Source organism: Eumetopias jubatus, unplaced genomic scaffold (assembly GCF_037043125.1).
Source record: "Eumetopias jubatus isolate StellerSeaLion01/CBP00866 unplaced genomic scaffold, mEumJub1_p1.0 scaffold_1, whole genome shotgun sequence".
Lineage (NCBI taxonomy): Eukaryota > Metazoa > Chordata > Mammalia > Carnivora > Otariidae > Eumetopias > Eumetopias jubatus.
In genome coordinates this window covers 197,936,880-197,960,943 of record NW_028274807.1, presented here as the reverse complement: position 1 = coordinate 197,960,943, position 24,064 = coordinate 197,936,880, and the positions used below count along the sequence as shown (strand labels likewise).

The 24,064-nt window shown below is 45.7% G+C and overlaps 1 protein-coding gene and 1 pseudogene across 3 annotated transcripts in view; both read left to right on the top strand.

The window, feature by feature from the left end:
* Positions 1–24,064, top strand: part of RAD54L2 (RAD54 like 2) — a 144,224-nt gene that overhangs the window by 79,507 nt on the left and 40,653 nt on the right. For all 3 annotated transcript variants that reach the window (XM_028124503.2, XM_028124506.2, XM_028124505.2), the window contains 18 exons: positions 641–842; positions 2,647–2,786; positions 3,387–3,503; positions 3,805–4,031; positions 6,353–6,535; positions 6,676–6,809; positions 8,188–8,384; positions 9,479–9,821; positions 10,515–10,692; positions 11,956–12,207; positions 12,429–12,547; positions 14,115–14,233; positions 16,018–16,117; positions 16,894–17,099; positions 17,719–17,891; positions 18,352–18,548; positions 21,133–21,332; positions 22,454–22,543. In XM_028124503.2, the coding sequence (XP_027980304.2) occupies positions 641–842; positions 2,647–2,786; positions 3,387–3,503; positions 3,805–4,031; positions 6,353–6,535; positions 6,676–6,809; positions 8,188–8,384; positions 9,479–9,821; positions 10,515–10,692; positions 11,956–12,207; positions 12,429–12,547; positions 14,115–14,233; positions 16,018–16,117; positions 16,894–17,099; positions 17,719–17,891; positions 18,352–18,548; positions 21,133–21,332; positions 22,454–22,543 (3,177 nt within the window). The remainder of the gene's footprint in view (positions 1–640; positions 843–2,646; positions 2,787–3,386; positions 3,504–3,804; positions 4,032–6,352; positions 6,536–6,675; positions 6,810–8,187; positions 8,385–9,478; positions 9,822–10,514; positions 10,693–11,955; positions 12,208–12,428; positions 12,548–14,114; positions 14,234–16,017; positions 16,118–16,893; positions 17,100–17,718; positions 17,892–18,351; positions 18,549–21,132; positions 21,333–22,453; positions 22,544–24,064) is intronic.
* LOC114225088 (dnaJ homolog subfamily A member 1-like) lies at positions 4,739–5,930 on the top strand (annotated as a pseudogene).

Genomic DNA, 24,064 nt, shown 5'->3' with positions numbered 1-24,064 from the left:
GAAGGAGTGAATGCTTTAAAACACTGAAAGGAGGGATATTCCCCTTTTTGGCAGATGAGACACAAGTGAGTGTGAGCTGTATTTGGAAACCTGTTGTCCCTTTCAGAACATTCTGAGGCCATGAAGCTTCCTCACTCTCCTCAGAGTGTTAAATTATAGCAAGAGTGATGGCTGTCATTTGTTGTGAGCCTACTCGGAAGCAGGCTTGGTTCTAGACATGCACACTATTCAGTCCTCATAACAATTCTGAAATGTAGGCATCGCTATTCTCATTTTATAAATCAGTCCACTGAGATTCAGAGAGCTATAAAGTCACTTGCCTTAGCTTACCAGCTAATAAGTTGCTGAATTGAGATTGGAACCCAGGTGTGCCTGGCATCAAAACCCACTTTTCGGGATGCCTGGGTGGCTCAGTCGTTAAGCGTCTGCCTTCGGCTCAGGTCATGATCCCAGGGTCCTGGGATCGAGCCCCGCATTGGGCTCCCTGCTCAGCAGGGAGCCTGCTTCTCCCTCTCCTTCTGCCTGCTGCTCTGCCTACTTGTGCTCTCTATCTGTCAAATAAATAAATAAAATAAAATAAAACCCACTTTTCTCCCTGTAAAGGTCAGTCCCTGGCACCTCTCTCCCCTTGTCTTTTCAGACCCATCCCTGGGAGACATGTGTGGCACTGAGTGTGCCCAGCTGGAGGAAGATGGGCAGCGGCCACCGCGGTGCACTTCAACTACCTCATCTCAGTCTGAGCCTTCAGAGCAGCTTAGGCGCCACCAAGGCAAGAGCCTAGCCTCCGAGGACCCCAAAAAGAAGAGAGCTCAGAAGCCCTCCCACATGAGGAGAAACATACGGTGAGCTGTGCTTAGAGTGAGAGGAGAAGGGAAGGAGTAGAGGTATTACCTTCACTTGAAGGCTGTCAGCAGGACTGGTTTGAGCGGGAGAGTCCCCTTTCCAAAGAAGAAAAATGTAAGCTGTGTGCCCCAATTAATAGTGGAGATGCAGCTCAGGATCACCCCAGGCTGTCAGAGGTTGTGGGGCAAACGTGGTGGGCGCTCAGGCTGTGCTGGGGAGTCTCCTACTCTCTGGAGGCCCTGGGGGCAGCCCAAGGATGTTAGGTCGTTCTGGTTGGACTCTGTTTTTTCCTTTATTTTTCCCTTATGTTCCAAAACAGGAGGAGATAAAAGAAGTTGAATTCTCATTTTCTTAGAGCTCAACTTTGGTTGGCAGGGGACTGTCTGGTCCAAAGCAGGGCTTTTTCCTTGAGCTAAGTGAATGGCAGATGTGAGCTACCTTAACTGTCCAAATCCCCCACAACCCTTCCTTGTGTCACAGCCCTTCTTTTGCTATTGAAAGGAGATCAGTGTGGGGCGCCTGGGTGGCTCAGTCATTAAGTGTCTGCCTTCGGCTCAGGTCATGATCCCAGGGTCCTGCGATCGAGCCCCACATTGGGCTCCCTACTCGGCGGGAAGCCTGCTTCTCCCTCTCCCACTCCCCCTGCTTGTGTTCCCTCTCTCGCTGTGTCTCTCTGTCAAATAAATAAAATCTTTAAAAAAAGAAAGAAAGGAGATCAGTGAGATCTTTTTCTCCTCCTACCCGCATCTGTTTTTGTGTTTTTTTTTTTCAAACATAATGATAGCTTAAAAATTTTACTCCTGGATATTTACCCCAAAGACACAGATGTAGTGAAAAGAAGGGCCACGTGCATCCCAATGTTCATAGCAGCAATGTCCGCAATAGCCAAACCGTGGAAAGAGCTGAGATGCCTTTCAACAGATGAATGGATAAAGGAGATGTGGTCCATATATACAATGGAATATTACTCAGCCATCAGAATACCCAACTTTTACATCAAAATGGATGGGACTGGAGGAGATTATGCTAAGTGAAATAGGTCAAGCAGAGAAAGTCAATTATCACATGGTTTCACTTATTTGTGGAACATAGGAATAGCATGGAGGACATTAAGGAAGGGAAAAATGAAGGGGGGGGATCGGAGGGAGAGATGAACCAGGAGAGACTATGACCTCTGAGAAACAAACTGAGGGTTCTAGAGGGGAGGGGGTTGGAGGGATGGGTTAGCCCGGTGATGGGTATTAAAGAGGGCACGTACTGCATGGAGCCCTGGGTGTTACATGAAAACAGTGAATTGTGGATCACCACATCAAAAACTAATGATGTATCATATGGTGACTAACATAACAATAAAATAAAATAAAATAAAGTTGTATGGTGATTAACATAACATAATAAAATTTTAAAAAAATTTTACTCAAAGTTTGGGAAATAAAGATGCAGAATCATCTATATACTTTCCCACATAACAACTCTATTTTTTAATACTGTTTTTCAACTTGATGAATCATGAATTACTCTGTTTTACTCTTGATCTGTTATGTGCAAAGATGAATCTTTAGGGGCATGTCTCAGGAAGTTAAATAATATGAAAAAATATTAGCCCAGAATCACCTGAGCCTTATAGTCTCCCCCATTTTTTTTTTTTTTTAACCTTGCCTGTTGCATGGCTGTGTGGGACTGATGGGGCTTCTCTTTCCTCCTGCCTCAGATCTCTGAGCTCAGCAATGAGCTTTTTAGCTTGACATTATTACATTGCCCACATCTCAAGTAAACCAACCCAAGTACTCTTGTAATGTTTAGAAAGCTGCTCCGGGAGGATCAGTTGGAGCCGGTTACCAAAGCAGCACAACAGGAAGAGTTGGAAAGAAGGAAACGCCTGGAGCAGCAGAGGAAGGATTACGCCGCCCCCATTCCTACAGTTCCCCTGGAGTTCCTTCCCGGTAAGCAGTGGAGGTGGCGGGAAAGGCCCTGAAGTGTAGGGAGAAGAGGCCTTGGGCACACACACAGTGGTGAGGGGCAGATCTGAAATAAGACTGTGGCCTCTCAGGAATCTTTTTGAGTCATTCAGTTTCTTAGGAGCAAATGATCAGAGATATCTACAAATTTAAGATGGGTAAAAATGTACCCCTCGGGGGTCCCAGCTGGCTTAGTGGGTAGAGCATGAGACTCTTGATCTCAGGGTTGTGAGATCAATGTGGGCATAGACTTTACTTAAAAAATAATAATAATAATGTGTGTGTGTGTTTTTTTTTTTTTAATGTAACTCCTCGGATCTTACTTGAATTTTTTCTACCATAACTTTGGATCTTGACATGCCAAGGGATTAGGATCTTTTCTAGTGGTCAGGTGGACACCAGGAGGTAAGAACCAGTAAAGACAAGGGAAGTTAGAAAGGGGACTGAGGTATTTGGGACACCCCTCTGCTTCTCAGGGGATAGTCCCCTTGATAGCAACAAAGGAAGAAGGCTGAAAAGTCATTTGGGGAGGTAGGTTTGAGCTAAATGTGGTTTTGACATTCCCTTCCATCTTTCCTTCCCTAGAGGAAATTGTCTTAAGAGCAAGCGATGGTCCGCAACTGCCTCCTCGGGTCCTGGCCCAGGAAGTCATTTGTTTGGACAGCAGCAGTGGCAGTGAGGACGAAAAAAGCAGTCGAGATGGTAAGGTCGAGCCAGAGGTGCCTCCACGTCCTCCTGACTCAATGTTTACCCTGAATAATTGGCTGTACCTCTGAATTGAAATCAGTCCTTCCCCATTCGGTTTGGGGTCTGACTGTGACAAATGTCCCAGAGTCTCCTTATAAATGTAGGGTTTTCCCTTGTCTTAACTTGAAGCTAGAAGAGAGAAATAATAAAACTCAAAATTTTACAAGTTCTGACTTTGTTTCCATGCTGTAATGCTTTAATGATGGGCAGTAAATTATCTCCGCTCCCTGGGTTTTTGTTTTGTTGGCTGTCTCAGAGGTGATTGAACTGAGCTCTGGAGAGGAGGACACTCTGCACATTGTGGACAGCAGTGAGTCTGTCAGTGAGGAGGATGAAGAAGAGGAGAAGGGTGGCACCCATGTGAATGACATCTTAAACCAGCGCGATGCTCTGGGGCGGGTCCTTGTCAACCTGAACCACCCTCCAGAGGAGGAGAATGTCTTCCTGGCCCCGCAGTTGGCACAGGCAGTGAAACCTCATCAGGTACAGCAAATCTTGACTCTCTTCTTTGTTTCCTTTTAGCTTCCTTGCTGAGAGCATCACCTGCTGGTTGCTTTTAGCATCACAGCCTGTGAAGTACTTGTTTGGTACCTAGAGCAGCTTATTGGAAAGGCCTGTGTCCTTCCTCTTAGGAGTTGATGCTTCAGGATTCCTGATGAATGGGAAGGGCAAGCTTTAGGTTTGCCCTATTGTGTAGAAGGTACTGGATCTCTCGGCTTAATGATCTTGAGCTTCCTTCTGTGAGATCTGCAAGACTGATTGGGATGCTGTCTGGAGGGCAGTGCTTTGATTAGGAAATTGATTTGATTCTGGAAGTAGTTCCAGAAGAGATTTAAGAGTCAGAAGTCTGAAGGACTTCCTGATAGGAGGGAACAGAGTAGTTTGTGTTGACCCAGAGCCCTGAACCAAGACCAAGTGGTGTTCCATGTGGAACCAAGTGGAAGTTCCATGAAGACAGAGGTTGACTCAACATAATAACTCTTAATAAGAACTGCTCCTCATGGAATGGGCTATCTTGAGGTAAGCAACCAAGGGCTGAGTGAGAGATGCTGTCAAGAATTTGGTACTGCAGGAACTTTCCAGAATGCTCGGTGAGACGCGGAGGAGCGGCGGCTGCCTGAGCTGTGCCCAGCAACGCGCTCCTTCCTGCTCCCCCACACCGGCCTCGGCCCTCTCACCAGCTGTAGAAAATGGCGAAAGAAACCACTTACTATGATGTTTTAGGGGTCAAACCCAATGCCACCCAAGAGGAATTGCAAAAGGCCTACAGGAAACTGGCCTTGAAGTACCACCCTAATAAGAATCCAAATGAAGGAGAGAAGTTTAAACAGATTTCTCAAGCTTACAAAGTACTCTCTGATGCAAAGAAAAGGGAATTATATGACAAAGGAGAACAGGCAATTAAAGAAGGTGGAGCTGGTGGTGGTTTTGGCTCCCCCGTGGACATCTTTGATATGTTTTTTTGGAGGAGGAGGAAGGATGCAGCGAGAAAGGAGAGGTAAAAATGTTGTGCATCAGCTCTCAGTAACCTTCGAAGATTTGTATAATGGTGCAGCAAGAAAACTAGCTCTGCAAAAGAATGTGATTTGCGATAAATGTGAAGGCCGAGGTGGTAAGAAAGGAGCGGTTGAATGTTGTCCCAATTGCCGAGGTACTGGAATGCAAATGAGAACTCATCAGATAGGACCTGGAATGGTTCAGCAAATTCAGTCTGTGTGCATGGAGTGCCAGGGCCATGGGGAACAGATCAGTCCCAAAGACAGATGTAGAAGCTGCAATGGGAGGAAGATAGTGCGAGAGAAGAAGATTCTAGAAGTTCATATTGACAGAGGCATGAAGGATGGCCAGAAGATAACATTCCATGGTGAAAGGAGACCAAGAACCAGGACTGGAACCTGGAGATATTATCATTGTTTTAGATCAGAAGGACCACGCAGTTTTTACCCGGCGAGGAGAAGATCTTTTCATGTGTATGGACATACAGCTGGTTGAAGCACTGTGCGGCCTTCAAAAGCCAATATCTACTCTTGACAACCGAACCATCGTCATCACCTCTCACCTAGGTCAAATTGTCAAGCATGGAGGTATCAAGTGTGTGCTAAATTAAGGCATGCCAGTTTATCGTAGACCATATGAGAAGGGTCACCTAATCATCGAATTTAAGGTAAACTTTCCTGGGAATGGCTTTCTCTCTCCTGATAAACTCTCTTTGCTGGAAAAACTCCTACCTGAGAGGAAGGAAGTGGAAGAGACTGATGAAATGGACCAGGTAGAACTGGTGGACTTTGATCTAAATCAGGAAAGACGGCACCATTACAATGGGGAAGCCTATGAGGATGATGAACATCATCCCGGGGTGGTGTTCAGTGTCAGACCTCTTAATGGGGTCAGTGAGTAACACTGCTGGCATTTTATATGCGGTAGTGAATGAGTGAAGGACTATAATCATAGCTCACTGCTTGCTACTGTTTTTGTTTTAATATTCAACTACAGTAGTGTTTTAAAAGTTAAATGAAGAATAAACTCAAATATAAAAGCTAAAAAAAAAAAAAATTTGGTACTGCAGATTTTTGCCTTAGATGGGCCATTGTACCAGGTGAATGATTTTCTGTGTTTTCTCTAAGAAGACTGTCACCAGCCAATAGACTAGTCAGGGTTCAGGGAAACTTCTGTAGCCATCCACACCAACTGTCTGGTGTGGTATCTGCTCATTTACTTAATTCTGACTAATTCCAAGATGAATAAAACTAAAGCCCTGGTCTTTGCCAGCTCCTTTAACTATGCCCGTGTTTGTCCCTTGTCAGATTGGTGGGATCCGGTTCCTGTATGATAACCTGGTTGAATCTCTGGAGAGGTTTAAGACCAGTAGTGGCTTTGGCTGTATCCTGGCCCACAGCATGGGTCTGGGGAAAACTTTGCAAGTGATATCCTTCATCGATGTCCTCTTCCGCCACACGCCAGCCAAAACTGTCCTTGCCATTGTGCCGGTAAGAGTTGGGGAAGGCATCATTTAGTCAGCCCTCTGAGGAGCTCTGGGTTAATGCCTTGCTGGGTACTGAAAAGCTCAATGAGCTCAACTTTGAGCTTGTTTCTTAAAACTCTCTTCCTGGACTTGGCTTTCTGACAGGTTAATACTCTTCAGAATTGGCTGGCAGAGTTCAACATGTGGCTTCCAGCTCCTGAAGCCCTTCCAGCTGACAATAAGCCTGAAGAAGTCCAGCCTCGCTTCTTTAAAGTTCACATCTTGAATGATGAGCACAAGTAGGTGGCCTACCTTCTCCTCTTTGCTCTTTCCTTTTAGACTTCTTCCCGGGGTCTGGATATCAAGGCAATCTATTTTCATATGAACCCTGTCTTCCCAGATTCTTTTTGGTTTCTCGATGTGCCCCCTATCCTTTATTACTCATTTTTTCCTCTACCTGGCTTTTCAGTAAAGTCAGTTATGTAGCCTGGGAAATTTCTTATGTTCTGCTTGAAGATGCTTTTATATCCTGAAAAATGCATATATCGTCCTATTTTCCCATGTGGATAGTAAAATTCAACATGATGAAATGAAACTGTCTACCTTCTAACTTTTCACCTTTTACATTTCTCTTTCTTAGAAGCCTAATCAACAGTCTCTTTTCAGCACTGATCTACAGTTGACCTTTAATGGTATAACTTTCAAGCTTTGAAAAGTGCAAACTTTTGTTTTAGATGTAAATAAAATTATTTATATTTCCATTTCATAAATTCAACTTTATTTCTCAAATTCTAAAGCTATTTCTTGTTTCAAGCCAGCTATCCATGTTATCCTTTCCCCTCGCTGGCATGGATAATTGAGAAGATAGCCTTTGTTTTCTGCAGAGGCTGCCTTTTGTGATGTTTGGTCACACACATCAAAATGAGGAGACTGTGAGTGGCCTCCTAGGTGGTTGATCACCTGCTCTTATTTCTTGGGTTTCAGGACCATTTGTCCACATGCAGTTAATGAATTAGGGCTCAGTTGTTTAGGAGTGGAGGAACTGTGCTGAGTGTCATCTGGGCTCTGCTGCTCTTTCTCCTTTATTGCTTGTCCTTGGCTCTTTACTCACCAGGGCCCGGGCAGGTAAAATGCAGAATATTGTCCTTGCTTTTACTACCTTGTATTTATTATGGGAATAACTTGAAATTCTCTCTCAAATGTAGAATTGTAGCCATGCATGTATATCCAAGGGAGTTGTCACCTTTTTTTTTTTTTTTAAGAGACAGAGAGGGCGTGGGTGGGAGTGGAGGGAGAGGGAGAGAGAGAATCTTAAGCAGGCTTCACGCCCAGCACGGAGCCCAACACGGGGTTCAATCTCAAAACCCTGAGACCATGACCTGAGCCAAAATCAAGAGTCAGACACTTAACCAACTGAGCCACCCAGGTGTCCCAGGAGTTGTCACTTTTGCTTGCCTTGTGCCATTGCATTTCTGATTTTCTGCTTATTTAACTGTCATCAGTGACCCAGTCCATCCTCAGTGACATGAGCGTCTCTGGGATGCTGGGAAAGTCCTTGGGCAGCTGACCAGCCACGGTGATGCTGCCACTGAATATACATCAACATGGCCCTGATTGTGAGCAATTCTTCCTGGGGAACAGTGGAAGCAGTAATTTTTTCTCTGTTCACTCTTGCAGGACAATGGCAGCTCGTGCTAAAGTGATGGCTGATTGGGTGTCAGAGGGTGGGGTGCTGCTGATGGGGTACGAAATGTACAGACTCCTCACCCTGAAGAAATCCTTTGCCACAGGTAGATCGAAGAAAACCAAGAAACGTTCTCACCCAGTCATCATTGATCTGGATGAGGAAGATCGACAGCAGGAGTTTCGGAGAGGTGGGCAGCCTATCCCCGGGATACTCTTAGGGGTGGTGTTTTAGGAAAAAGGGAATAGTGTCTGTAATAGCACCAAGTCAAATTTGAAGATTATTGATGTGAGTTGTATTGTCACGAACCAGAAATCTTGGTCCCTAAGATCGGTGGGATGACCTCCACTGGCTCTCAGAAGGTGCTGCTTTCCTTGCCTCTGCGGAATTCTGGGTGGGCCATGCACAGGCTGGCTCAGGGAGACTCCCCTGCCCATTTGGCCCTGTTTCTCTCACAGAGCAGTTGGGAGAGTGACTGTTCCCCTCACCGCGCCCTAGAGGTGTTCTGGGATAGCATTAAGAAAATATTTATAAAGTATTTAAATCACTAGCATACAGTGTGGTAATAATAATATGAATTTATGAAAGAATTTACCTCCGTGTTTTTTTTAGGGAAAGCCATTCTTCTCATAGTTGTAGTTCTGTTTTCTCTTCTAAGGGGTTTTTGCCCATTTGGGGATGAAAATTTTTTTTAGGTTCAGAGACTGTTTCATTTTATAGGTCTCTTCATCTGTAGATTGTTCTAGGTTTGCTTCTGTGGTGGTGCTGGGATGAATTTGCCATTTAGCCATGACTGGCAGGTAACTCCAGGAAGATTCTATCCTTTAGCTAACTCCCTACCAGCCAGCCCACAGATGGTGCCAAGACGCTGACGAGGGTGAGAGCCAACTGCAGTGTCTGGATGATTCCCATCAGTCTCACCCAGACCCATTTTTAATCCTAGTCTGGTACTCTGTAAAGTCACGCTCTCTGCCACCCAGTTGGCATAAGCCCTAGGAATGAAAGGTGTTTCACTTTTAGCCTAAAGGAAAAAAAAAAGCAAAAATAAGGAAAGGAAAGAGGGAAAAGAGGTATTTACTGCAAGAGTCAATAGTCCAGGTTAACATGTCACACCAAATGCACAGGAGCCTGGATGTTGGCTCCCTTTCACTAATGGGGGCTGACTCTTGCTTTCCTGCTTCCTTCATTTCTTCTGTCTCCTCCAGGGTGCACCCCTACTTCTCATATTGTTGACTAAGAGCAGGCCCTCTCACCCTCTGACTCCGGATCCTCTTCCCTCCCTAGAGTTTGAGAAGGCCTTATGCCGCCCTGGCCCTGATGTGGTGATTTGTGACGAGGGACACCGCATCAAAAACTGCCAGGCCAGCACCTCGCAGGCCCTGAAGAACATTCGCTCTCGCCGTCGGGTGGTGCTGACCGGGTACCCCCTGCAGAACAACCTCATTGAGTACTGGTGCATGGTGGACTTTGTTCGCCCAGACTTCCTCGGCACCCGGCAGGAGTTCAGCAACATGTTTGAGCGCCCCATCCTGAATGGACAGTGTATTGACAGCACGCCTCAGGATGTCCGCCTCATGCGGTACCGGAGCCATGTCTTGCACAGCCTCCTGGAGGGCTTTGTGCAGAGGTGAGCCATCTTTAGGGCCCTGTCTTTTGAATCCTCAGAGAGACCTTGGTGTAATGGGCATGCAAAGCTGTCCCAAAGGGGAACTGTTAAAACAGGAGGGTCCCTTCCTAGTGGGTGATAGTAAAACTTCCCTTTTAATGAGTAGCTTTAACTGAATGGTGCACAAATGATGGGTAGCTGCTGTTTCAGTCCTCTGAAAGTTTGGCCTAGAAGTGCTTCCCTCAGAAGTTAATCTTTAAAGTTTCTAGAGATACCTGCCACCTGCTTACTTGCTGAGAAGCAAAAGAGAGCTAGCCTTCTGCTGACTTGGTGAAAACACAGAAGTGCTGGTTCTCAGGGCATGGCCTCACCAGTTTTAGCATCTCGGTAGATGTAGATAGGGTAGTCTAAAGCAATCCCCTTGTTTTTCCTTGTTAAGACGGCATGTGTGCAGAAAGCTTAGAGAAACGGCCCTGAATCTGGGTAGGAACCTGAAGTTTCCAATATCTGCCACCCAGTCCTCTTTGCTCTAGTTCTTATCCTTAAAATGAGTTTCCCCTGAGGGTCGCTAAACCAATCCTCATTATCACAAGGCTGCTGTGAATGTGGAGATCCTCAAGAGGAGGTGTGGCAGAAATGCAGAGTTCTTTTGTTTTCCTGCACTGACCCATCCTGGCCCCACAGGCTTGACAATTCTGATCTCTGCCTTTGTAGGAGAGGCCACACTGTGCTGAAGATTCATCTCCCTGCGAAGGAAGAAAATGTAATCCTGGTGCGGCTCTCAAAGATCCAGCGAGATTTGTACACACAGTTCATGGACCGCTTCCGAGACTGTGGTAGCAGTGGCTGGCTGGGGCTGAACCCCCTTAAGGCTTTCTGCGTGTGCTGCAAGGTATGTTGAGGCCTCAAGGAATACTGACATATGAATGAAGGGTGCACATGGTCCCAAGGGAGTTATTTCTGCTGGGAGTCCTTGATAAAGGAAGAATAAAGTGAGAGGGGCCACCTTTGGTTGGCTGCATCAAAGAACGGGGGTCCCCAAGGAGAGATGTGCCCGTGTGTGCCGCACAGTTCCTGGGGGTGCTAAGTCATAGCCTAAGATATAATTGGGGTGCTCCTTGCAGTTGTGCAGTTCATTTGAACAATTTGTACCAAATTTGAGAAATCACTTCCTTTCTCACCGATTTTTTTCCCTTGCAAAGAAGGGGTAATGGAAGAACATTGTAGGGCAGTTTTTGACTGCTAGTGTAATCAAGATTCAAGAAATATGTAGCTTAGACAAGTTATTGGGGTACCTTCTGTTTGATTCTGTGTTTAATGAGATTGAGATCTCTTTCGTCCTGATAATGATTGAGATGGTTTGAGGACAGAAGGGCCCAGGTATCTTTAGCACTAAGCTTCATGAACAGGTGAGCATTTTAGCACATCTTTAGTACGTGCTCCCTGTTGCGTAATGAGGGACCTGTTTCTTTGACAGCTCTCAGCCAACCTGTTGGGTATTACTCCCGACTGACCACTGCTTTAATAAGTCAGCTGAAGGTGTGTGTCAGGGGACAGATGGGATTTCAAAATGGTTTTGTTTTTTTTTTTTGTAGCTATAGTCCTAGACCAGGGCCAGGAAGCTACAGCAGACATGGTCTTTGCGGATGCTACAGTGCCAGCGTGCCCTTCCTGTCCCCCCCTACCCCACCCCTCTGGTCCCCCGCACCCCGGGAATTCTCAACTCCTGCCAGAAATAGCCCCTGAAATGACTTCTGGGTGGTCATCTGTAAGTCAGATACATTTGTCCATAGGGAGAGATTAGTCTTGTTTCATATAGTAGTCGGCCGTAGCCACGCAAAACGGGAACATTATTATTCTTATTTAAATAAGAAAGCAAGGCTTTTGACACAGACTTTCTGATTATATACCAAACATATGGGCATGCCCACTGGTAGGAACTCTTCCACTCGTGTTATGGCGATCACAGTTGGTTAGTTAAAATGAATGTGTAGGCTCTTTGGCTATGAGGGGGTTGGAGATAACTTTGATTTTCGATGTGACGGTGTATGCTGTGGGAGGTGTGTGTTTGAGCAAGTGCATGTTTCCAGACTCCCTGGGATGCCCTTAGACTGTTCTCTGCCCTGTGCCACTTATCCTTTAACTTGAACCTCAGATATGGAATCACCCGGATGTGCTATATGAAGCCCTTCAGAAGGAGAGTCTGGCCAATGAGCAAGACCTAGATGTGGAAGAGCTTGGCTCAGCGGGGACTAGTGCCCGCTGCCCGTCACAGGGAACAAAAGGCAAGGGGGAGGACAGCACCTTGGCCTCCTCAATGGGAGAGGCAACCAACAGCAAATACCTACAGGGGGTTGGCTTTAACCCTTTCCAGGAGCGCGGCAACAACATCGTCACATATGAATGGGTGAGTCAAGCAGATCCTTCTGTGCCCATAAACCACTGCTGAGAAGGGATGGTACAAATCCTATGTGGGGAAAGGGTGGGGGTTGCACAGTGTACTGTACTGCCAAGGTCTCTGCGGGGGATTATAAAGTTGTCCATGAGCTTCTGCTTTGGGAGGAGTAAATTTTATATCTAGTGTTCTGGCATGGACCTGCTCTAAGCTGCCTCATTTCTCTCTTGCAGGCCAAGGACCTTTTGACTAATTACCAGACTGGGGTCTTAGAGAACTCTCCCAAGATGGTACTGCTTTTCCACCTGATTGAGGAAAGTGTGAAGCTTGGGGACAAGATTCTCGTGTTCAGGTAGGAAGAGAAATTCCCCTATGACATTATGTGTCTGTAGTAGAGTGACACAGCCCCTACAGAGTGAGACCGTCTGGGGTCACCACAGCTCCCCCCACTTTTTTTTCTTCATGCCTCTGCAGCCCAGTGGTTCTTGTGAGGACCTTCTTGCATTTCATCTCTTTCTTGGAGTTTCTTATTTTGCCCAATGTGATTTCTCTGTAGAGAACAATTTAAACATTGGGGAATACTGACATCAGAGGTCATAGTCTAATCCTTCAAATTATGGCCCAGGTCAGATCTGGTCTGTGGCCTGCCTGAGAGCTAGTTTTTACTTTTTTTTTTTTTTTTAAGATTTTATTTATTTATTTTAGATAGATAGAGTGTGCGTGGAAGCAAGCTAGGTGGTGGGGGGCGCAGCCAGGGGGTAGGGAAAGGGACAAACAGACTCCCCACTAAGCGTGGAGCCCAACGTGGGGCTCACTCTCACGACCCTGAGAGCCAAAAGAGAGACCTGAGCCAAAATCAAGAGTCAGACTTTCAACCAACTGAGCCACCTAGGCACCTAGTTTTTACATTTTTAAAGGGTTTTTAAAAAAAAGAAGAATAGTTGACAGACTGTATGTGGTCTGCAAAGCCTAAAAATATTTACTATCTGGCCCTTTACAGAAAACATTTGCTGACTTCTGGTCTAATGTGCTTCGGTCTTTCCCCAGCCTTTATTTTTTTTTTTAATTAAAAGATTTTTGTGGGGGCACCTGGCTGGCTCAGTCCATAGAGCATGCAGTTCTTACTTTCAGGGTTTTAAGTTCAAGCCTCACGTTGGGTGTGTAACTTACTTTTAAAAAAAAATTGTTTGTTTATGTATTTATGTATTTATTTTTATGCTTGTATATAAAGTCAAATAAGTAATATGATTTGTTCCAGAGTCACATTCTCAGTCTGGCCAGAACTGTGATGTCCATCAAGGCCTGACTCCTCAAGGAAACAGACATAAAATTGATTGGTTTTTTTTGTTGTTGTTCTCACTAGATTATGCTCCAATGAGAGCTAAATGGCAGGAGCCTGGCTTGGGAGCCTCGCAGAGTGAGGGTTTCCATGGGTGACACACTTTGAGAGGATACCAGTGATTCTAACTGGGGGAGTCTAGCGTTCCAATGGTTTCAAGTTATCACTTCTGAGGAGACTGCCTCTCTCTATACCTTGAAAGCAGCCAAGTGATTCTGTCTCCTTAGTAAGACCCATAATATTGATTGTGACCTATAATTAGATCTTATGTATATTCATGTAATGTTTTTAAAGCTGATGCTGTTTGTTACTATGCACTGAGCTAAACCCCAGAATTTTTCATTTGAGGAAGTAATAGGGTAGCAGATTTAGTGGGGTGCTGACAATAAGTGTATAGATGACTCTGCTCCCATTATGAGCTAGGGAGAACACCCTTGGTGGTCTTTGTGGGGTTACCTCTCATGGGGTACAGGTTCTGGAAGCTCCCACCGTCAGAAGGCTGCACATGATTGTGAGCCCATTGGGGAACAAGATTCCCTTGGGTCTGCGAGCCTTCTGAACGAAATGTTGTCCCTTCCAGCCAGAGCCTTTCCACCTTGGCTCTCATCGAGGAGTTCCTAGGGAAACGAGAAGTGCCCTGTCTACCTGGTGCTGATGGGCAAGGAGTACAGAAGTGGGTTCGAAACGTCAGCTACTTCCGTGAGTTCATTGCTGCTTTGTTGCTGGAGTCTTGGCAGGGTCTCCTTAAGGGTTCTTTCTTTCTCTGCCTTTTTATCTTCTACTCCGTTCTCCATCAAATGTATAGGAGTATCTGGAGTAGCCAAGGAGCAAGGAGATATTGAGAGCAAGCTGCTGTGTGTGAGGCATTATACTAGGGGCTGGGAAGCTCGGGCAAGATAGGGGAGAGCCGAGAAGTAGAAGGCATAAGTTTTGTCTTCATCTGACAGCTCCAGGACAAATACAAAGTAGCACTGGTTGAGTGCCCTAACAGGTTCTAAGGAGAACAGAATCATTGCGGGGAGGATGGTTGGAGAAGGCTTCCTGGAGGAGGTGGAACTTGCAGTAGACTTGCAAAGATGGGGAGAATTTGAATATATAGAGTTAGTGTGGCCCAAAGGTCATTCTAAGAAGAAGGAGCAGAGTGAATATAAATAAGCTCAGATCATGCATTCTCTTTAGTGGAGATAGTGTCCCTAAAGGGGTGAAAATTAGTTCTTGAGGGGACAATTTTTTTTTTAATTTTTCACAAGTATAGAGCACAAATAGGCATGCAGTAAATAAACATATACAGTATATCTGTGGTATTTAAAAATTCTTGAGGGTAATGTTGATTAGGGTGGAAAATGTATAAAAAGGCTCCTTAAGGGGGCAGTAGTGAAAAACAAAAGTTGAGAAGCACTAACTTCAGGTGCTTACTGTCCAGATACTGACATTTGGGCCACATAATTCTTTTTGTAGGGAGGCTGACCTGTGCACTGTAGGATGTTTAGCAGCGTCCCTGGTCTCTACTCATTAGGTGGCAGTAGCATCCACCTAGTGATAATCAAAAATGTCTCCACACATTGCCAGATGTCCCCTGTAGGATGTGGGGGCAAGGAAATCACCCTTGTTGAGAAGCACTGGCCTAAAGGTAGTATTTAGAGAAAGGAGGGACAGGGGCTAGTAGGAAGACCCCCAGCACAGGGTCTAGCCCACAGCCTTGTGTTGACTATCGGCTTGCCCAGTGAGTCAGTGCTAAGCTGTGCTTGGAAATTGTGGGAACTCAGGTTGGAAAGGTAGGTTGGGTGTCAACTGAGAGAGCTGCTAGTACCAGGCAATTAAACTAAAGCTTCCTATAACAGTAGCAATCCAGTTCTCCATGTGGTGTTTCATCTCCTTAGTTTCACCCTTTTCTCTGGGGTGACAAATGTAGCCCCCTCCTCTCTTATTCATGCCTCTTCTTAACTGAAGGTTACTTTTTCTTCTTCCTTTGAACTTCCCACTTTTCAACCATATGCCCCATGCCACTGCTCCAGATCTATTCCTTTTAATGTCTCCTTAGAGCAAGTTCTTAATCATAGGAGCTTGTAACAGTGCAAATTCCTGATGGAGGGACATCATCCATATCAAAACAGAACTCTTGCTCCTTCTGCACTCACCAGGATTTACAGGTCTGAGGCAGAGAGGTCACCCTGAGCCAGTGTTTACCAGGCTTCCCTATTTAGGGTGATTCTTATGCCCCCTGAAGTCTAGGAACCCTGGCCTTAGAATTGACCTAAAATACTAAAGGGAGAAACATAGTTTATAATTCTTGTTGCACATGGGGGTATTTTTAATTATAGGTGTCTGGTTCTCACTGTAGACCCATGGAATGTCCAAGGGAGTGGAATCTGAGTATTGTAGTGTATTTGTTTCTTTCATTTTTAAAACACATTTGTCCAGTGATTTTCCTGTGTACCCCTGCCCTCATCTGTCCATTTCTTGTGGTTTTTCTTTTCTCCTAGGGCTAGATGGTAGCACCCCTGCCTTTGAGAGGGAGCGGCTCATTAATCAGTTCAATGATCCCAGCAACCTCACCACCTGGCTGTTCCTTCTGTCCACAAGGTGAGTGGATCCTGAGAGGGGAGGTCAGAGGGCTGTGTTCAGGGCAGTTGGTCACATAGGCAGATACCCAAAGGCTCATCAAAGTTCCATCAGAAGAGATCTGCTCAGGTATGTGACTTGTTTTTGAGGTCAGAGAGGAGACCCCAAAAGGAAGTTGTGTTAGGAGGGTAATCATGATAGTGTCATGAAGTTCTTTGAGACCTTCATTAACAACAGGCATAATTAGCTTTTTCTCTCAGGAGTGTTCTGAGCGTTAGATGATGTGATTAATGTGAAAGTGCTTTAAAAAGTGGAAAGTGTAAAAAAAAAAAAAAAGTAGAAAGTGTAATGTAACTGTAAAAGACTGATGGTAGTAATATTTGTCATGCCAAGCAGTTTGAAGGCTGTGCTGCATTCTGCCATCACAGTGCCCTTGATGGGTATGAACTAGTCATTTTCCAAGGCTGGTAGACTAAACACACCAGAAACATCTGCATGCAGACGTCTCCCTTCAAGTGACATTACTCTGTGGCCAGGATGCAGGGGCCCTACCTGTTACAGAGGAGTGGAGAGTGGGTTTTCTTTCTGAGCTGGTAGACACTTCCGTGTTGGATTTTCAGGGCATATTTTTCAGTGCTTGAGGAATGTACTGTTCATCGGCAGGACAGTAGAATCCTCCAATGTGTTGTGCTTAGGACAAAGGAGATAATACTGGGGCAGGAGTCACAGAGTGAAACCAATTTAAAATCTGTCTTTAATAACTTAAAGTTCTGTGATTGTTGGCTTGTGTTTTAAAGGGCCGGGTGCTTGGGTGTGAATCTGATCGGTGCCAACCGAGTGGTGGTGTTTGATGCTTCCTGGAACCCTTGCCATGATGCCCAGGCAGTATGTCGGGTGTACCGTTATGGCCAGAAAAAGCCCTGTCACATTTATCGCCTTGTGGCTGATTTCACCCTTGAAAAGAAGATCTATGACCGTCAGATTTCCAAGCAGGGCATGTCAGGTGGGGCATCTTTCAGGCTCAGTACTATCCTTATTGTATCAGTGGTGGGAGGAGAGGGGCAGGTTGTGGGAACACAGGTAGGCTTTGAATCACAGAAAGTCAGCAGTTCCTCCCATCTCATTCCAATTCAAATAATTGCTTTAAGGGGTGCCTGGATGGCTCATTTGTTAAGCGTCTGCCCTCGGCTCAGATCATGATCTCAGGATCATGGGATCGAGCCCGACATCGGGCTCCCTGCTCAGCAGGAAGCCTGCTTCTCCCTCTCCCACTCCCCCTGCTTGTGTTCCCTCTCTCGCTGTGTCTCTCTCTGTCAAATAAATAAATAAAATCTTTAAAAAAGAAAAATAAATGATTGCTTTAAGACGGGATTGACCTTAACTTGTCAAGGGCAGGTATAATGAAAAGAGCTGAGCTAGGTGTGCAGGTGTGTCTTTTTCAGTATTCCCATTTCACCAGGGCCCCAGACCCGGGCTCTACTTCCGGTACAGGCGGCTGAGGTGGTCTAGCTGTCAATGACAGTTACACCCCCGCGGCCTCTCTTCTCTGCCAGTCTTTGTAGCTGTGCTTTTGTAGTCTTCTCGGCCAGGTGGTGACTTTGTCCATGTCTTCTCCCTTCTAGATCGAGTGGTAGATGATCTTAATCCCATGCTGAACTTTACCCGGAAAGAGGTGGAGAACCTACTGCACTTTGTTGAGAAGGAGCCAGCTCCCCAAGCATCCTTGAACATAAAGGGGATCAAGGAGCCGGTCCTGCAACTTGCCTGTCTGAAGTACCCTCACCTCATCACCAAGGTGAGAACCTGGAGGGAGGCTTATCTGAGGTCTTGTTTCATGCAGAGGACTTGCACTAAGCTGATTCTTCTCCCTGCCCCATGCAGTCCCCCAGTCACCTAATCCCACCCCGGTCTTGTCCTAGGAGCGCTCAGCTCAGCCATGTGCAGTAATTTGGCCAGTGTGAGTTTTGCCTAGCAGAAAGAAGGGGGGAAATTGTAGAAATGTAGTCTGTTAATTCTCTGAACGCTCCCATCCTTTTGATAGAGAAGGCAGACTTGGGTTTTGTAAAGGTGTGGCTGGGTTAGAGTTGCGAATTAAGCTTTTGATAAAAAGACAGTAAACCCGCCTGTGTGTCTGTGAGCAGCTCTCTGCAAGTGCTGGAGCTAGCCCTTTTTCGTTTCCAGAGGAAGCCTCATTGTATTTCAGTCATGTTGGCACAAAGAGTGGTAATTAAATCAGCATCCTCCTGTGTCCCCAGGAGCCTTTTGAGCATGAGTCATTGCTCCTTAACCGAAAGGATCACAAGCTGACCAAGGCTGAGAAAAAAGCAGCAAAGAAGAGCTATGAGGAAGACAAGCGCACGTCCGTCCCCTACACCCGCCCATCATATGCACAGTATTACCCTGCCAGCGACCAGAGCCTGACCAGCATCCCTGCTTTCAGTCAGAGAAACTGGTGAGTCACTGAAATAGGAGGAAGGTCTGCTGCTGGGCCAGACCCAAACCTTTTGACTGGTTCTGTTTTTAAATAAAGGGAAAGCCTACAACGTGCTCGTTGGCTGTTGTGAACTGACAGGTTCTGATCTCGGATGAGGTGCCGAAGCAGTTCAGCAACCCTGGTGTTTTAAGTAGTGGCTCTGGCTGGAAGAGTGAGCCACTGGCCTTGTGACTCACAAGAGTCTTTCTGAACTCCTGGAGAAGGTGCAGCTTTCTAAGACACAGAGGCCCAACCCTCCCACACAGCTGCCTTCATATCCATAGTGCCTTGGGCCTAGATCTTGCTTAAGCAGTGAAGTTCAAGGGTGAAGGCCAAGTCTTTTGTGAGCCTTGGATTGCAGTCAAGGAATTCTCCTACTCTTAATGGGATTTTATTCCGTGGTTGTGCCATGATCCTGAGGAAAAAAAATCTTTTTCTTGAGTACAACTTCTAGAACTGTTCAGAGTACGAACACGTTGGAAGCCAGTTGCTGAGTGAAGAGAGAGGCTCTTTGTAAGAAATTACAGAACCTTTATCTATGTTTAATTTTTTTTTTTTTCATTTCAAGACAAAGTACCTCATAGGCCTTACCAGATTAGCTGCCTGAGTGGTTTGTTTAAAAACTTTTTTGTTATCTTGAATTAAAGATTATTATTTTATTTGAGGGGGATTTAAAACTTTTTTCTTTTTTTGAAAAAGATTATTTATTTTTTTGAGAGAGATTGAGAGAGAGCAGAGTGTGCAAGAACTGGGGCAGAGGGAGAGGGAGAAGCAGGCTCCTGGCTGAGCAGGGAGCCCGGTGCAGTGCTCAATCCCAGGACCCTGGGATCATGACCTGAGCCAAAGGCAGATGCTCAACCAACTGAGCCACCCAGGTGCCCTAAAACTTTTTTCTTATGAAGATTCCATGTTAAAAAAAAAAAACAAAAAAACCTGACAAATGAGATTCTAAAGGAGCTGAAACCATGTAAATTTTATGGAAGACTCTAATATTTGGTGAGTAAATTTGCCACTTTTTATGCATAAGATGCTTTCAAGAGAAACATTATTCTATTTCAAAGCCTTCAGACTTTATTTCTGTGTCATTTTCCAGGATACTGTTGCCTGGGAATGTTCTCCTTTCTTGTCTTCCACCCCTTTTGTTCTCTTTTCTGGCCTTTCCCATGTAACAACAGGAATGGATGAAGCCTGAACCCAGTGGGAGAAAAGCCATGTTGGGGGAAGATGTGACACATGGGCTGGTCTCTGAAGCGATGTCAGCTCCTTTTCTGGTCCAACTCTGGCCCCGTGGGAGGCACTAGCCTCTCACAATACTTGATGAGCCATACTATGATCCTGCTGCTTCCTCATCCCATCTGGGTGTATGTGAGGAGGGTTTCCTACCCAATTTCCTCGCTTCAGCTCTTCCAGAGTAGGGGGCTTGGGGCTGGGTTCCCGTTTTCCTGACTTTTACCATGATTTGACTTTGGATCCTGGGAAGAGTCCCACTGACATCTGACCAGAGCCCCTACCTCCTGAAAAGCCACCCTGGGCAGATTGAGGAAAAGGAACCCAGACGTGGTGAACTTGGGGTGCTATGTGGCCTATCTGGGAATGTGGGAGTCCAGACAGGGCCCAGAGGGCTGCCCAAAGGTGCCTATAGCAACCTCAGAGCAATGTTTTTCAGTCAGGTAAGGAAGAATATACCAGTCCAAGGAGGTTCTCCCCCAAAACTAAAGACCAAAGGCACGAAACTTCAGAGAGCTTATAGAAAAAAATCTTAAATCAGGAGTGGCTTTCTCAGGTACCAACATCCAGTTGAAAAGAAGGTGGAGAATGAGGAGTGCGTCACTGACCATTTGGCATGCTGGCATAAGATGTGCACAGCCAGTGCTCAGGCTGGCGATGGCCATGTGCCATTCAGAAGCCTGGATTCTGTGAACAGCTTTTTGGTGGCCACTGCTTTTGTGGTAGTCATGACTTAGAGGGGCACTTTGGACACTGGCCCCTGGAGGAGCCCAATGAAAGGTAATGTGGAAGAGAGAGAGGTGTCTGCATAACTTAGAGAAACTTGAGGTTCCAGAGAGTAAAGATGGTTGAAGTTGGACAGATGCTCTCTCAAGATCACCTGAATGTGTGGCATCACGTGGCCCTTTTTACTTGGGTGAGGGGGAAAATTCCACCCATTTGTCTTCAACTTGGCATGCACTGTGTTCTGAAGAACTTTTCCTCCCTTATTGCATCTTTACCTCTTCCTAACTTCCCTCAAGGACTAATTCCTAATGTATGTAAACAGTCCAAATTCTAAAGGAGTAAATGTCACCTCACATCTCCAAAAAGGTATTATTCCACCAACATCTGATTTTTCTTAGAATCTGAGAGGTTTTATCCCTTGTTGCCATTTGATCTTGGTCCTGCCCCTAGTCTCCTTTTGAACTGGCCGTACTCTGCGGGTTCTTTGATCCTTCTCAGCAGCAAGTGAGGCTGTAGAATGGGGGAATCAGGAGAAGATCTGCAGCCTTTGCAGAACGGTAAGTAAGGGCTCTTCTGCCGAACTCTTAGTGTGTTTGTCCTTCCCTCACAGGCAGCCAACACTGAAGAGTGATGAGAAGCCTGTGGCCAGTGTTCGTCCTGTGCAGTCCACTCCCATCCCCATGATGCCCCGGCATGTCCCACTGGGAGGCAGTGTAAGCTCTGCCTCCAGCACAAATCCAGCTATGAACTTCCCGATCAACTACCTGCAGCGTGCGGGGGTCCTTGTGCAGAAGGTGGTCACCACAACAGGTTGGGAACTCCTAGGTCCTCTTCCAGGGCTGCCTGTCCCTTTACTTTGTTCATTCAGGAAGTATTTATTAAACACCTTTTGTATTCTGGGCCTTACTACGTTAGCACTGTGGGTAAAAATAGAGAAGATAGTCCCTGATCTTGAGGAATTTGCATTCTAATGGAATATCTGAAGAATTATAACACTGGGCTATAGGACTGGGTTTTCTTAAATGTGATGTGTGGGATAGACTGTGAGCACTGCAGAGATTGTGGAAGTGTCACTGGCACACAGGGTTGGTCTGCGAGAGGTGTGAATGTGTTGAGTCCTGCCTGACTATAGGGTCAGCTGGGTATAAAGGATGACTGTCAACCTCCCTACTTAATTAGAAGACCTGAAAGTCACTTGCTTCTTTCTTTGTGAGTTTGATACAGGTTGAGCATAGTGGGCCTGTGGTAGGAGTCTGGCAGCCTGTCTGTCTCTGCGATTGGTTCTGTGATTGGTTCTGTGATTCAGGGTAATTGGGAAGGAAAGCATTTCTTAGAGCTGTGTTTCATCGTATTATCTAGAAATATTCATGGTACATAAATTTTAATAAAAATACTTTGTTTTTTTGAGTATGAAAATAATGTGGGTCCATTGCAAAATCATTGTGAAATGGGCAAAAACTAAAAGAGAGCCCCTTGAGATCCTCCTTCTCTGCTGATTCTTGAACATACTTTTTATTCTTTAGTTCGGTGTGGAGTAATGCCAGCAAGGAAGAGGGTGAGGCCATCTGTGGAGCCTAAAGTGGTGTGGGGCGGGTGGATGCAGATAGCCTAGGGAGGAAGAAAATAAACAAACATAAAAATAACCATCTGATCTAGAACTTTCTCCAAATTAAAATTCTATGAATTTTTAATTAGTGAAAGGAAATTGATCAGAAAGATGATTGGATTCCTAAAAAGTTTCTCCTTTTCCTAGTATTCTTTGCTAGACAGCTGCGAGAGGAGGCCCTGCTTGCCCCATCCTCCTTGGTTCAGACCTCCACTCCACTGAGAGGCTTTAGGAAAGCCACTGAGGAACAGGGGTGGATGTGGACTTTGCATCTTCTTTCCCTCTCAGTCAGGTAATCTAAATCTGAGGTCTATGTCTTCAATAGATATTGTTATTCCTGGACTCAACAGCTCCACAGATGTACAGGCAAGAATTAATGCTGGTGAGAGCATCCACATCATCCGTGGGACAAAAGGTGAGAGCCTGACTAAGATGCCCATCCTCTACCTTTGGTTCAGAGTGTGGGGCTGAGGAGCAGAAGGAATTATATGGCTTGAGCTGGAGGAAGGATAGGAATTATCCTATAGAGTGTCACATGTAGGAGAAGCATGAGAAAAAGACATTTCTAGGAACTTGACAGAGTTGAGGTGGGCCCAAAAGAGATTTGTCAGTGGCTTAAAAGAAGAGAGTTAGGGTCCGTGCATTCCCATATTTGCCATTGTTTTTATGGAGAATCTTGAGGTGGGTTTGGATAGACACTGTGTTTTATGTCAGTCTCAGCCTGTTGATAGTGATGCTCTCAGCTAGAAGTTCCTCACCACTCACCTAGTAATTGTGGCAAGCCCCCACAGACATTTGTCAGAGCCAGTGTCATGGCTGGACTGGCACTTGTGGTTCTTACCATGATTGCAAGATGTTACCTTAGCGAAACCATCAGTGAACTTTGAAAAAACAAGGTTTATTACTCACAGATCCTGGAGGGTACACAGCACCCCAGGGCCACACAGTGAGGTGATGGGTAAAGAGAGAGAGAGGGAGAGAAGACCTGGGGCTCTGTTAGAGTCCAGGAGTTGGGGTGCTTAGAGTTCTGTGGGTTTACTCTTCATTGGTGAATTTAAAACATAAGAGCTGGAATTAGGGCATGGGAAGGGAAAAGCAGGGTCCCTCAAGGTTCAGTTTTCTGGATTACTCTGGGATTTCTAAAAGGGGAACTTCATGGGTGGGGATAGCCTGGTTCCTTATCTAGTTGTTTAGCTAGTAGCTCTGTCATAGAGGTGCAGTTTGTTTATTCGAGATAGATACCTTGACCATCAAAAGCTTAATGCCTGGCACTTAAACTACACACAGGGAGACCAAAAGTGGAGGGAAGGAGCTGTGGAATGGATTATAAACTAACATGTATGTTATTGTGTCATCTTACCTACTTGCTCAGAGTGGGGTGGAGGTCTCCAACTAGGAAGTGTGTTGGGTGGATGAATTAGTATATGTGGGTTGCATGACAGATATTTTGAGTGTGGTAATTTAAGATTTATTTATTTATTTATTTTAGAGAGGGGTGGGGGAGGAGCAGAGGGAGATGGGGAGAGTCCTAAGCAGACTGCCTGCTGAGCGTGGAACCCGGTGCAGGGCTCGATCCCAGGACCCTGAGATTACAACCTGAGCCAAACCAAGAGTTGGATGCTTAACCAACTACACCAGCCAGGCATCCCTTGAGTGTAGTAATTTAAAAAGCCTGCTGCCTGTGGCCTCCTTACAGAGGGAGATGAGATTGCTGGAATGAGAATTCTGGACCAGACATTGTCAGGGTGTAATCTGAACCTATCGTTCATATCAGCCTTTACTGTATGAGGCTCCCTGAGGTTCTTTAGCAAGGAGATTTTACCCTAGCCTCTGTTGGGTCAAAGTACCTTTAGGCTCAGGGAAAAGATGCCATGAAGCACATGACACACAGAGATTATACCCAGCCCCCTTACTAGGCTCTTCCTAGTCCAGAGCA